The 14,246-nt window shown below is 50.1% G+C and overlaps 1 protein-coding gene across 5 annotated transcripts in view; it reads right to left on the bottom strand.

The window, feature by feature from the left end:
• The window catches only part of LOC111160625 (zinc finger CCCH-type containing 4), a 39,860-nt gene extending 28,466 nt beyond the window's left edge, over nt 1–11,394 (bottom strand). The window contains exons 1-2 of one of the 5 annotated variants that reach the window (XM_022523845.1): nt 11,137–11,394; nt 10,848–11,013 (exon numbers count right to left, since the gene is read on the bottom strand). In XM_022523845.1, the coding sequence (XP_022379553.1) occupies nt 10,848–11,008 (161 nt within the window). In that variant the 5' untranslated portion in view covers nt 11,009–11,013; nt 11,137–11,394. Of the gene's footprint in view, nt 1–9,103; nt 9,132–9,365; nt 9,421–10,588; nt 10,636–10,847 lie in introns of those variants that run through there. The other 4 variants (XM_022523844.1, XM_022523848.1, XM_022523846.1 and 1 more) reach the window with 4 other exon arrangements.
• Nucleotides 11,395–14,246: the final 2,852 nt, after the last annotated feature.

The raw sequence follows: 14,246 nt of genomic DNA, 5'->3' as shown, positions 1-14,246 counted from the left end.
GGGAACAGTGGCTGTTACCTGAAGATCATGAGAGCCCTTGACAAGAGACGGCTAGGTTAACGTGAAGGTCAGGGTTATGCTCATTAACTGCCCAAGCGCTCAACAAATTGCCTGGGTAGGCTCTGAATGACCTATTAACTAGGGACAAAATTATAAAATTACAAGGAGGCTCTGCCACTTCAAATGTCTAACAACAGGCCTAAACGCAGAAGTCACCAAAGTCCCCAAATCGACGTGTGTGGCAGTTGTTTACTGGGAAGGAGTGAAGGCACAGAGCCTTTCCCTCCACTGACAAGGAGGTGGGACAGCCCCGGGGGTGGGGAGGAACCTCACTGAGGGATTTTCAGAGGCAGGAAATTCTTGAAATAAGCCTCTGGGTCTTGCACATGTTTTTCAGTGTCCTTACTAGGTTCATCAACCAGAAATTGAGAGCAAATGGGCTCTGTGTCTCCATTTCCCTCAACGTTCTCAGGTGGGGTCACAGGAGACTGTGACATCACACCATTTTCATGGTAACATGCTCCCATCACAGACAGCACCCCACCCGAGCAGACAAGCACAAACCAAGCAGGGGAGAAGAGAAGCCCGACGACCACCAGCACCCCGAGCCCCCACTTCAACAACGTGAGCAGAAGGGCCTGCCCGGGGCTGGGACTCAGCCAGGAACACACCTACTGCCATAACAGAGAAATGTGAACCAGGTCTGGGTATTTCAGACATTGAGTAATTACTGTTAATCTTGTTAGAGAGGATCACGGTTTTGTGGCTCTATTTTACAAAAGATCTTTAAGCTAGAAATATGCGCTGAAGAGTCTGCAGGTGGGATGAGGTGAAATCTGGGATCTGCTTTAAAATACCCAGGGCAGATGGAGGATGTAGGGAGACGAAGCAGAATTGGCAAAATGTACGTAACTGTTGAAACTGGGTGGGTGATGGCCCTTCTTCTCCTCTCATGAAAATGCCAGAAAACTTCCATAGTAAGTTTAAAAAAAAAAAAGAAGGAAAGAAAGAAAAACAATGGCCTAGGTGGGGACAACCTCAGCAAGGTGAGGAGAGGCTGTCAAGGAAGGCAGAGAGCTGGAGTCTGGGGTCAAGGCAAAGCGGGTGGGGGGAGGCTTCTTCATTCCTCATTAAGTCCTTACCTCTTGCCCTGATTTCTGCAATGATAAAACCTGCCTGGATACATGAGGGTCTTAGACATCAAAAGCAGTAGGAAGTATTCATTATGAACATTCTGTGTTAGCAACCTCCAAGCCAGGTCCCATACTACTGAGCTCCCTTCTACTTGTCTCACACCAATGCTCAGTAACAAACCTACATGGGTCGTCCGTCCATCCCGTTTTACAGAGAGGCTGGAAGAGAAGAAATCTCCCTATAGGGTCAAGACAGGAAGAAACGAAACTGGACCAAGTCCTGGGCTCTCCGACTCCAGGCCCAACTCAGAACCTCTACCTTTGAGATAATTAGAAACTATCTGAAAGAGAATAATTCAATGGGCCAACCAACAAAATTTCTGCCCTGAAATTTGTAACTAGGCTGGCAAAAATAAGACAGATGCACAGAAAATGGATTAAATGAAACAGTATCCCAAGAAAGGCCAAAATGAAGTATTAAGACACTGGGCGAGGTCCTTAACACTCTTGCGTCCGGGGGGGTTTCAACTGCGAAGTGAGAGGCGCCTGGGTGGCTCAGTCCGCTGGGCAGCTGACCTCTGCCCGGGTCACGACCCCGGGATTGAGCCCCGGACCAGGCTCCCTGTGCAGCAGGGAGTCTGCTTCTCCCTCTCCCTCTCATGTAAATAAAGACAATATTAAAAAAAAAAAAAACAAAAAAAACCTGCCAAGTGAAGGCAAAGACAGAACCTCTGAAACAGATGAAATCCTCAGGGGAAGAATTCCCTGAGACCATGTGCTTAGCACTACCCTGGCCCAGAATAAGTCTTTAGGAGGAAAAACTATTAGGAGGAAAACCTCGATTTTCCCTCTATTAGGAGGAAAAACTATTATGTGAAGACACGAGGCAAATACAGTCCTTCCAACATCAAATAAAGGGAACTGGGACATTCAGAATTCTGACCAAAGCCTTTGGATAGTTCAGAGAATGAGGACACAGAAAGGTCCAAGGAATCCTAGCCAAAACCCAAGTAAAGGGGCTTCTCTCCAGAAGGACAGAAAGCAAGGGGAATCCCAGAGAAGGAAATTCCCGAATCGTGCAACACCAGAAGGAATGCTTCATCCCAAAGGGTGTGGCGTCCGTACTGGGGTCGGTCCAAGCACACAAACCCTCTTGGAGCATTTCTGCAGAGCTTCAAACCCACCGAGAAAAAACCTGGCCTGCCGGAGGAGTCTCACCGAACCAAGGGGCATTTCCTTTGCCTGAGCAGCTCCACTCGGCTCCCACTCTTAACTCGGCTCCTGTTCCTGATAAAGATCTCTTTCTGATCCAAATTCCCCATCAGATAAATCTCTGAAATTGGCTTCTCGGTAACATTTTCCTTTTTTTTTTTTTTTTTAAGATTTCATTTATTTATTTGACAGAGAGAGAGACAGCGAGAGAGGGAACACAAGCAGGGGGAGTGGGAGAAGGAGAAGCAGGCTCCCCGCTGAGCAGGGAGCCCAATGCGGGGCTCGATCCCAAGACCCTGGGATCAGGACCTGAGCCAAAGGCAGATGCTTAATGACTGAGCCACCCAGGCGCCCCACAACAGTTTCCTAACCACCTTCTCACACCAGCCATACTTTAGACTGCTTACAGCTGGAAAGATGCTGCTTCTCATCCAAACATGCCTGATTTTTTTTTTTTTTTTAAAGGAGGGCTGATTTCTATTATTCCAGAAAGGAAAATCAAATCACTGAACTTGGGAACCAAGACTCTTCCTTGTCTGTAACTTTTTCTGGAGAAATGTTTGGTTCCACTCAATGTACGTTCGACTAAGACAAAGGATTCACATTTTCAACTCAAAAGACGCTGGGCCTCGGATGACTAAGACTCCGTGTTCACACACTGCTCAAGAGCTGAAGGAGAACTGCAATTACCCATATGCAAAGCTTTGTGAACTTCCAGGCAACTGTGGGCTCCCGGAGGGCACGACGGAGGCTGGCAGTCACCTGACTTTCCAAGGGCACAGCACAGGGCCAGGCACAGACTGGCTGGGCCCCTGTGACATACTCCACACAAACGCAGCAGCAACCTCAGCCCTGCACACCCTCGTGGCCAGCTACAACAACACGGACACTGGGCAGTAACCTGGATCACCGTAAAACTCTAAGGAGGTGATGGAGGTCTTGGCTTTAATGGAAAACTCATTTGCTGAGTGTTTCTCGAGGGCCCCAAGAGGCCAGAGGGGGACAAAAGCCCACACGTGAATGTGGCCAGCAGTCGGCACCCCCCAGGGAGGGGGCCCACCTCTGTTCCCAAGAAGCTAGGGTCCCTGGGGCTGCTCTGGTGTGCCCCGCAATGGCAGGGAGGGCCTGGAATCACAAGGAAACCTAAACCCTCGTGTCTGTTAGGAAAATGAGGAGAGCAATAACCCAAGCCACCTGCAAAGGACATTGAGCCAAGTGTCACTCATGTCTGCCCCGGCTCCCCGGGGTCGGGCCCTAAGAGGGATGTGTCAGCTGTGATCGGCTTCCACACTAGCTTCAAGAAGTTTCCGGCTACTTCTAATAAATGAAAATCCCTTAATTTTAAGATTCAAAAGGCCAGGCTCGGGGCCTCTACGGGCAGTGGAAGGAGTGGAACACAGGGCAGACAGAGCTATACCGGGTCACGGAGGGACAGCACAACTCTCTCTCTCTCTCTGAGGCATGCTTTTTTTTTTTTTTTTTTTTTTTTTTTTTTTTAAATAACTTAAGCTCTACACCCAAGGTGGGGCTCGAACTGAACACCCCGAGAGCAAGAGATGCATGCTCTACTGACTAGGCCAGCAAGTCGGGACCAACTTTAAAGGAAGTACCTGTATTCCCTGCCATGCTTTCCCACCACCTCCGCCACAACAGAAATCACGGCAGCTGCTGGGTAGGTAGTAGGCGCCACAGCAGAGGGTGGGAGCAACCTTCTCTCTAAAGGGCCTAAGAGTATCTACTGTAGGCTTTGAGGGCCACAAAGTCTCTGTCCCAACAACTCAACGCTGCTGTTCAACACAAAAGCAGCCACAGACCATACAAATCAATGGGCGTGGCTGTTCCAATAAAACTTTACTCCGAATTAAAAAAAAAAAAAAGCCAGGTGGGCAGACTTTGATGGGAGAGCCACACACTCTCCACCCCTGTCCTATCAGAAGTGACTTTTAAACTTTGACCTTGACCCGCATCTCCTCCTTTACATTCCTCTCAAACAAGTCTTCAGAACGTTTCAGGATTTAAAACTCCACCGCACTCTGCTTTTTTCTATCCTCTCTCATTTCTTTGTGTCTCAAATGCAGGAGACAAATCAATAAATGGGACTTTGTATCCGACTAACAGCATACCGCAATTTGAAAATGTCAGCTCCAGGACAGCATTTGGGTAGAGAGCTGGGGTCTGGGTACAGGCTGCCCAGGGTTCTAACTCTGTCTTCACACCCCCTAGCTCTGTGACCTTGGACAAGTGACTTCATTTCTGTTTCCAATTCTCATTCTCAGCGTAGGGCTGGGGCTGAGCTATCACACCGGAAGCACTCTGAAGGTCCCTGGCAGGTCATCCCTGCCCTTCTTATGACAAGAGACCCTGTCACATCTTTGAGAAGACTATGTCAATGACTCACGAGTACCACGTCCACGCTGTCCACCGCTCCCCATCACCTCTCTTCCAGAAGGGGACCGCCCCAGCTTAGAGGAAATAAATGGAACCCATGACCTTCTAAGCTTTATGCTTCCGGAGTTCATGGCTTCTGGGACCACTCGACAGGGACGAGGGAATCCGGTGCTCAGCAAACTGGTGCATCAGCCTGTGACTCAGCCACTCAGCCTCACCCTGCAGTTCATTTTTAAGGCACTTTCTTCTCAGGTGGGTACCGAGAGCTGCCACAGGGGCAGCAAACCCCTGATTCCGACCGTGACCAGAAGTTGCAGGCGTCAGACATGGGAAGGAAATCCGAGGCCTGCTACAGGCAGTAACAACCTTTGCCCAAATCTAAATAAAGTCCACAGGAGAGAAGAGCACGCTGCACACTCTGAAAACTTTTCTGCTCCAAAAAAAGCATGGGACAAGCCTGACTGCTGAATGAACAAAACCTTGACTGACTCAGCCCAATTACGGAGGGGCAGGGGAATCGTGGAGGTGGGACTAGGCCTTGTTGGCTTCTGGAGACTCTAAAGAGCGACGGTCAAGGACTAAGATTAAGGGGATGTGACCAGTGAGCAGTGGGTTAGGTGCTACAGCCCTGCACTCTCAGCTCTCAGGAGGCCTACCACGGTCGGAGCATGACTCCGGATCCTAACTGCCAAAGACGAACACGGGAAGGTCGTCAGCATAAAGCTCAAGATACCAGGCTGTTCCGGCATCTGTAATAAGGGCGTTGAGAAAGCAAGACATGCCTTAAGATGGTTTCCACAAAGTTTCCACCCCTATCTGCTCCCTGCAATGAAATAAACTGGCCAGAAACCTGAGCTGGAAGATAAACCGACTTCCCTCAAAAACACAGATGTTATGCTTGCTTCTGTTTACACACCAGATTATAAATTCTTAGTTTTTTTTTTCCCCCTTTAGCAGGGACAGCAAAAAGCTAAACCAAGATTCGCGGAATGCCAGGCATTGTGCAGGCCTCCCGTATATGCCCACTTGACTGCAATGACCCTGAGAAACAGCCGTTATCCTTAGTGCCCACTGCAGGGAGAGCCAGGCCTGAACACAACCTTATCTGTCTCCAAAGGCCACACTGTTCCTTCCTATCCTGTTGCCACCTCCCGCGTTCAGATGTCACCACTTGCCTTACAAGTAGGAGCTGAGTCACCAATTCACACAGATACGAATGCACCAAAATAAATAAATACACACGGAGGAAAAAAAAAGTACGAGACAGATTCCCTATTCTGAGCAATTTCGCCAAGAGACACAAACTACGCTCCCAGAAAATGTCCTGTACTGGAATAAAAAATTATTCCAACAGCAGGATGTGACTGGGTTTACACGAACCGAGGGCCCGTGTCTTCATTTTGTCATCAACTGATTGAGGCAGAAATGTAGAAACTGCCCACGTAGGCTCCTATCATTGCTAAGAAACCCTGCGCCCTTTTTCCAGGACCGCCATCTTCGGCAACCATCAGAGCCAAATCGTTGCGCCACAAAGATGTGGCTGATAAATTTGGAAAGCCCAATCCGGGAAAATCTCGCTCCCCACGGACAGTCCCGGTTTTACTTTGGGCTTAACCAAATGAACTTTAGAGGCCCACCCAAACAGGCAGCTTTTTCACTCTTTCCAGTTGGTTTTAATCATGAAACCAGCCTCAAATCATTGACTCTGACAAGACTCCCATCACCGATGAGCAGACGGCTCCCGCAGAGGCTTGAATCAACTTCCTAAATGCCAACTACCAGGAACCCCAGAAACCAGCCTTTCGTCTCCCACGGTGGCAGAAGCGTTGTTGCCAAGGTACAGGCAACCACCTTGCTCGCTTAGAAACGCAGCCACTCACTCACTGTTTGCTCTGAATGACTCTGTCACTCAACTTCCTACCCCAGGTCAGAACCCACTATTCTGGTACTAGACAATTTTGTCCACGGGGACCAAAAAGCAGGTTCTCCGGAATATAGTTTGACCTAGAGCTATCCACAGAGACTGGGAAATAATTAGCGATTTTCACCGTACAAGTATTTGCCATAACTGGATCTGGCTTCTAGAAGATGGTTTTAGGGACTTAAAAGCCACAAAAACCTAGCGGAGGGGAACAGCAAATAAGGCCACCCTGAGACATCCATCTCTCCCCTACTGGGGCAGGGAAAAGATCTAAGAGAAAGAAGCAGAAGTGGAGGCATTATTTACGGATAAACTACTAAGTCAGCCCAATACGGAATTGTCTACATTCAACTGGATGGACACAAACTCAGAGTCAACCATTCAGCTCTAAAGGGCCAGGTAGGCCAACGGCTGGGAAAGCCTTCGTTTCCACAGGTGCATAACAGTTCCCCCTTGGGATCAACCTTCCTGGCAGAGCAAAAGCCACAGGGTTGTCCTTCTAGAAGAGCTCACTATACTTAAAAATCTTGGCTTGTCAAGAATCAAAAACTTAACCTTCCGAGCAAATCGAAACCCAATCTGGAAGATAGAGGACAGTATGTGAATCAGAAAGCCCTGTGGGGGAATCTTCCAAGAAGATTCTCTTTCCAAGAACGAATTTGAGGAGTAAAAAATGAAGGGGTTTTAGGACCAGAATATCCCTATTTTCATGGTCACAATTGGTTGTATTTCTACCGGGATATTTTAATTTGCTTTCCCATTAAGCCTCTCCCCAGAGAATATAACAATTTTAAAGATTTCAAGTGTCTAAGAGGTGCTGTTAAATCAGGGATTCTGAGTGACACCCTTTTTTTTTTCCCTTTCTTTGCAACATCCATTAATTTGAATTTTAACTAGTACTGGTACATCAGTTTAGGGGGAAAAAAAAGGCAGTACTGTGACATTTCAAAAACAAAGACTATCGAAGTACAGTCTGACATAATTACTGGGACTTTTGGTTTTCATGAGAGGAGAGTCCTTTGAAAACGAAAAAAACAATAAACCCTTGTGTTGATATGCCTGAGTACTCTCTAAATGTTTGGGGAAATACTTTTAAGTTCAATGAACGACTGCTAAAATTTTCACTTACAAAAGAAGTAAAGTTAAACAAGCATCCTCCGACAACTTAAGTTGCCCTCGAAACTTGGAAGGTTCCTCTGTTAGCATCCAGTTTCTGTACTTGGCTCCTGGAGGAGGAATTTCACCAAGGAGGGAAAACTTCAGATAAATGCAGTCCATTTTCGGCTGACCCCGTGCACTTGATAGTGTGTTCAGTTTGTGCTTCAGACATTTTTTTTTTTGCAGGATACTGTACTGTGTGGACGCTTCTTCCTCCCACGACTGGTTTTACATACCTAAGATCACCACTTCACAGCAGTTAGGTTGTGAGGATATGGAGAGAAAGAATAAAACCAGTGGCCCCACTTAATTGCAGTTTACGGTTCCTCATCCCAACTTACGTGAACTTTTTTTTTTTTTCTCCTAAGAATGGGGGGGAAAAAAAAAGGAAACAGGATCTTTCGGAGGGGAAAATTGGGCTGTGTGTTAACAAAAAGTTTTCACTACCGAAGTACATCAGGGACCCAAAGTGGGCAAGATGGAAAATGGAACTTCAACGTGTTTTGTCTTTTAACGGAAGAACTTATGCTTGTAAAACACATCAGAAGTAGTGTTTGGTTCTGCAAGTCATTTCTGTTGTTTTTATCTTGTATGTGTTGGGGGGGGCAGGGGGCTGGAGGAAGTGTTCTCTCCACCATGACTGGGCGTGTTTGCATCAACTTTTCACGGTCAGGCATGTGCTTTCGAACAAAGGAACAGTGGAGACAGAGAGAGGAGACTGGGGCTTGACACGCGTTACAGATTTGGTGCTTAAACAGTACTTACAAATGACTTGCTTAATTTAAACGTCCATCACCATAAGAGACATTGGAGTAAAAGAAGCAAATTGGATCTACTTGAACCACAATCTTTTGGGGGGGGGGGTGGGGGGGAGGGGAGGAAGAACCTTAACTCGAATGCAAATATCATAAACCAAATTCAGTTAACCTCGTCTCCTACAAATGGACCTGAAGTATCCACTTTCTTCAAAGATGAAGGCTGGAGACAAAGCAATGGACTGAAATGGAGAGAGGGATACCAAGGGCTTGAAAACATGGGCCTTTTACGTAAGTTTTTGTCACGTTACAGTAACGCTTTTTTTTTCCTTTGAGAAAACTGTGTACGACAAATTAAAAAAACTAAAGATCAAAAGGATGTGCAAGTCTTAAAGGGTTCAACTGGGTTTAGAATCCTGATTTGAACATATAAATTCACTCAAGCATCACTCTGGTCTAAAGGCAGGAGGAAGGCAGGCAGGAAAGGGACAAAAAGAGGGAGATAATTGAATTACTCAATAAAAGAGGCTACTTACCATCCCAACCCATTGTAAGACATACACTTCTGACATAAGAGAACTCCTTAGAGGTCGAATAAAGCGTGTAAGCACCTTTGAGTAACGCACCTGCCCCCAAGAGAGGGCCCGGAAGCCCAACGTGGGCTTAGCGCACAGACCTTTGCTAATCTGTTTATTTCCTTGAACTGGAAGCAGGCTGCGATGGGCTGCGATTCCCAGGACGATACATTTAATTAGAACAAAACAGAAAACAAAAAAAAAAAATTTTGTAAAAGCTCACCAAACTGCTGCACTTGTGTCTCTGAATGTGGGTGGCATTTCTTTTAAAAGGCAAAGTATGGTCTGTGAAGGAGAAAGGGAAAAGGGGAGGTGGAAGTGGGGAGAAGGGGCCGTGGTACCTGGCAAGGAAGCCCTAGCTGAGACCCCTATCTAGGGGAAGGTCCTGAAAGCGACTCCCCAGCCCGGGCTGCTGTGGGGCAGCCATCTGTCCAGCGCGATCTCTTCCCCTCCCCACCCCCACTCCTCCTCAGACTGCCTTTCCTGCCGGTGGAAAACCTCCTTCCATTTCCAAATCCACTCTCTAGACACCTCTTCCCCTATCCCACCAGGAAAGGGAGGGCAAACCCTGCACCCCAACCCCCTGGAGCAAGGGAGACCGAGGCCCCAATCTTGCCCTGAAATGCGCCGGGCTGGCGCCTTTATCAGCCTCCAAAAAAGGGCGTGGGACAAACCCATTTCGCACTTAATAAAGGGGAAGGGGGGGCGCTCCCTTTCACCCCCTGCCAAAGCACAAAAAAACCTCGTTTTCTCTCCCGAAAGGGATGGCGCCCCATTTTAGCCCGAAAGAGGAGGGAACCCCATGAGAAAGAAGAGACCAACTTCCTCTCCCCTCCAAGGTAGGGAAACCAAACCTCCATCCCCCCCCACCAACCCCGCCAAAAACGCAGCACCTACCTACGAAAAACGAGAGGACCCCTGCCTTTAAGACAAACACGGGGAAGGGGCTTCTCCCCAAAGGGGGCAGGGGCTTCCATCAAGGGGGCTAGAGATCCGCCCCCCCCCCAATTTTGCTCTCTAGGGTATAGCTAGAAAACACCTCCCGCCAAAAAAAAGTGCGAGTGCCCCCACCCAAAGCACCCCTCCAAAAGGATGGGGAGAAAACTGTACGAACCCCCACTTTCTGCCTAAGAAAACTAGGGTACCTCTCCAAGTAGGGCAGGGCACACCTCCCGCAAGAGAAAGGATACTGCCAGGGACTGGGAGACCCCAACTCCAAACCCCTAAGAGCGGGGCTACTGCTCGAGATTCCCCCCCCCGCCAAAAGGGTCCGGGAGCCCCTCCCCCATCCCCTTCCCCGAAGCCAGGCGACGGGCAGGCTGGCCCATGGCTGCCAGCTCCGGGCGCTGGGGCAGCCAGGACCCCCGTGAGCCTTCGCAGCTCCCCCCAGCGCCCCCTCCCCAGGGCGGGCGGGCGGGCGCGGGGGTCCGGGGGGCGCCTCCTCACCTTCCCCTCAGCATGGCGCCCAAAAAAGACAGAGCGAGAGCGAGGGAGAGCGGGCGAGCGCCGCGAGGGGGGGGAAACGCATGAGGCCAGGAGAGAAAGCAAGCGAGAAAGAGCGAGCGAGCGAGAGACACCCACCGACCCCGCCCTTCCTCCTCCTCCTCCTCCTCCGCGGCCCGGCCCAACATGGCGGCCGCCCCCCTTCCTCCTCCTCCTCTTCCTCCCCCCGGGGACGCTGCCCCGGCCGGGCCGGGGGCCTGACCTGTCGTCAGGGAGCGGGAGGCGGTGGTGGAGGAGGTGCGGGGTGGCCGGGCAGGCGTCGGGGGAACACGGAGGAGGCGAAGGCGTTGATGGCGGCGGCGGCGATGGCGGCTGCGGCGACTCTGATGGTGGCGGCGGGGGGGTCCCGGGCGCGGCCTCCATAGTTCCTTTGGGGGGGAGGGGATGTTAATGCACGAAAAAGGACTGCTTGGGCGTGGCGGGAGGGGCACACTTCAGCTCTGAGGGCTCCTGATAGGAATGGGTATATATTTTTTCGGTTTCGGAATCACCTCTGCGCCGACCTCCGCGTAGGCCGCGCGGCCTAGGCCTCGGCGTGCCGCTCGCCGCCTTTCTCCGCAGCCCGCCCCTGGGGTCACTCGCTCACGGGCGCGGGGCCCTCATCGGGGCGAGAGCCCCCACACACACCTCCCCCGCGGGCCCGGAGGTGGGGGACCCGGGGGACACGGACACTGGTGGGTGGTTGGGTGTAATTAGCGCGGGCCGCGCGCGATGGAGCAAGCGAGGGGGGAGGGGAGAAGAGGAGAGCGAGCGAGGGGGGTTAAAAAAAAGGATTTTAGGGAGAGAGGAAACGGGCCGCGGAGACGGGCCGACTGTCTGTCTGTCTGCCCGCCCTAGGTGCCCCGGCTGCTCGGCCCCCGCCGCAGTCAGAAATTCACACAAAATGGCGGCTCGGCCTAGAGGAGCCGAAAGGCTGAGGCGGGAGGAAGGGCGAGGTGGGAGGGGGAACTGGGAGGCGGAGGCCGCGTCACGTGGAGGAGAGGGGCACAGGCCCTCTCCCGAAGGCCGGCGGAAAGAGCCGAAAGCCGCTGAGCGGGAGACGGGGGGCGGGGGGGAGCGGAAAGAGCCGAAGTGGCGATGGGGGTGTGGCTAAATGATGTATGGAAAGTCGCGGGGGCCGGAGATAGCCGAAGTGGACAAGGACCGGGTTTGGGCGGGGGAGAAAAACAAGGAACTGAGACGATCGGAAGGAGCCGAAGGCGGCGTCCGAGGTGGGTGGCAGGAGGCGGAACTAGCCGAAAGAGGGATTTAGACGGAAAAGGCCGAAGGGCGGGGCTCGGGAGGAGATTCGGAGTAAAAGAGTGGGAAATTCGCCCGAAAGCAAGCGAGCCGAAAATTGCCAGCTTGAGGGAAGGCGGGAAGAGCCGAAAGTTTTAGGTGGGAGAGTGGGAGGAAAAGGATTCGGGCTCCGAAGAGAGGAAAAAAATAACCGAAAGCTGGAGGCCGGGTGCCGTGAGTTGTAGGTTTCCGGAGTAGGGGAGGATGGAGCCGGGCCGGCCCGGAGCTGACGTCATTAGACACCTCGGTCGGTGACGTCACTCGGGGCGGTGCGAAAGGGGCGGACCTTGGTACTGCCTCCAGGAAGTTTCAGAACTTAGAGCGTGGTACCGGGAAGGGTCGCAATAAATGCTCCACGAGAGAACTATTAACCGGGTTCAACCAGTGTGCAGACGTAAAGCCCTTTGACCCTCACAGCTATGCAGAGAGGAACTGATACTCCCATTCAGTGGGTGCAGACTGAATCCTAGTGTTTAAATAATTGTCTCAAAATCATAGTATTAAACATAAAAAGATTCTCAGGAATTTTAATCAGTGCCGGCATTCCATTGCCTCCTCCAAAAATTCGTTCAGTCCTATTTACATCCAAGGATCTTTGTTTAGTGCTTTTATGAGCTATTTGTACAGTGCCAAGCTCCGCAATGGGAACATTCTATCTCCCTGGAACTGAAAAACCCATAACGCCTCGGGGTGGCCAGGGACGGGGGAAGGGACTGGTGATTAGAAGGGAGACTCTATTATTTGGAGGGGAGGTGGCGCCCTGGGCAGGGTTGTTCAAGTGAGATAGGAAGGAGAAGAGAAAGTTCCAGACAGCGGAAATAGCTTATTTCAGACCTGGCCAAGTGAAGGAGCATTTAGGTTCCAGGAAAAGGAGAAGTAAATAATTTTAAAATGCCTCGGGGCGCCTGGGTGGCTCAATGGGTTAAAGCCTCTGCCTTGGGAGCAGGTCATGATCCCGGGGTCCTGGGATGGAGCCCCAAATCCAGCTCTCTGCTTAAGCAGGGAGCCTGCCTCCCCCACTCTCTGACTGCCTCTCTGCCTACTTGTGATCTGTCAAATAAATAAATAAAATCTTAAAAAAAAAATGCCTCAATCGGTGTGAAAGATAAACCTGGAGGTGAAGGCACCAAGTCACTTCCTGGTATATTAACCCTACCAAAAAGAAAAAAATGTCCCAAACGTGGTCAGGAATTTAAGCTTTTTGTAAGAGTAATTGACAATCTCTTTCAGTGAGGTAATTCGCTTTTCTAATAAAAATATTGAAGCCGGGGGTGCCTGGGTGGCTCAGTGGGTTAAGCCTCTGCCTTCGGCTCAGGTCATGATTTCAGGGTCCTGGGATGGAGCCCCACATCGGGTTCTCTGCTCAGTGGAGAGCCTGCTTCCCCCTCTCTCTCTGTCTGCCTCTCTGCCTACTTGTGATCTCCATCTGTCAAATAAATAAATAAAATCTTAAAAAAATATATTGAAGCCGTTTGTGAATGAATTTTGATGGTATGAAATTTGTCCTGGGAAACCAGTGGTCCACCAGCTTGAGAGCGGACTGCCTGCCAGTCAAGACTCAGAACCTTCAATCTTTTTCTTTTCTTCTGGATCTAGTCTATAATCTCATGATGATTATTTAGCCATTCTCTTCTCCCATCAAGTGTCCTTACCGTGAATAATTTCTAATTCAGCCACAAGAGACCTTTTTTTCCCCTTTCACGCATGATTGTAATAAAATGTTGGCACATGCTTTTAACTAAATTGTCCAGAAGTTTTCTTTAACACAAGATTAGTAGAGCAGGGCTGTAAGAATGCAAAAGAAAATGCTGCAAATCCTCTTTCCTCGTCCGTGCCTTGATTTCTGAACGCCGTGTATTCTAGTTATGGACGAAACAACACTGGGTGAGAACTTAGACCACATGGAGGACAGGACCCCGTCCTTTCAAGCTGTGGTCTCCAGCTGGTGCCATCTCTGAAGCTTCAGCAGGCCATTCCAGAATTCTAGACGGCCATCTGCTTTTAGGTAATGAAGAAAATGAGAGGGGCTCCTGGGTGGCTCAATCGATTAAGCGTCTGCCTTGGGCTCAAGTCATGATCTCAAAGTCCTGGAATCTAGCCCCGCATAGGGCTCTCTGCTCAGTGGGAAGCCTGCTTCCCCCTCTCTCTCTGCCTGCCTCTCTGCCTACTTACCATCCCTATCCAATAGAAAGAAAGAGAAAGAAAGAAAGAAAGAAAGAAAGACATTTTTTTAAAAAAAAGGAAAGAAAATGAGAACATCAGCAAATCCCATGAGGCAAAAAGGCTTCTGCATGCCTTTTCAGTGTCCCACTAGAATACTGTC

The sequence above is a fragment of the Enhydra lutris genome, unplaced genomic scaffold (assembly GCF_002288905.1).
Source record: "Enhydra lutris kenyoni isolate GAN:26980312 unplaced genomic scaffold, ASM228890v2 scaffoldscaffold77, whole genome shotgun sequence".
In the NCBI taxonomy this organism is placed as follows: domain Eukaryota; kingdom Metazoa; phylum Chordata; class Mammalia; order Carnivora; family Mustelidae; genus Enhydra; species Enhydra lutris.
Note: the sequence above shows the minus strand (reverse complement) of the source record. Positions and strands in the feature narration are given on the sequence as shown.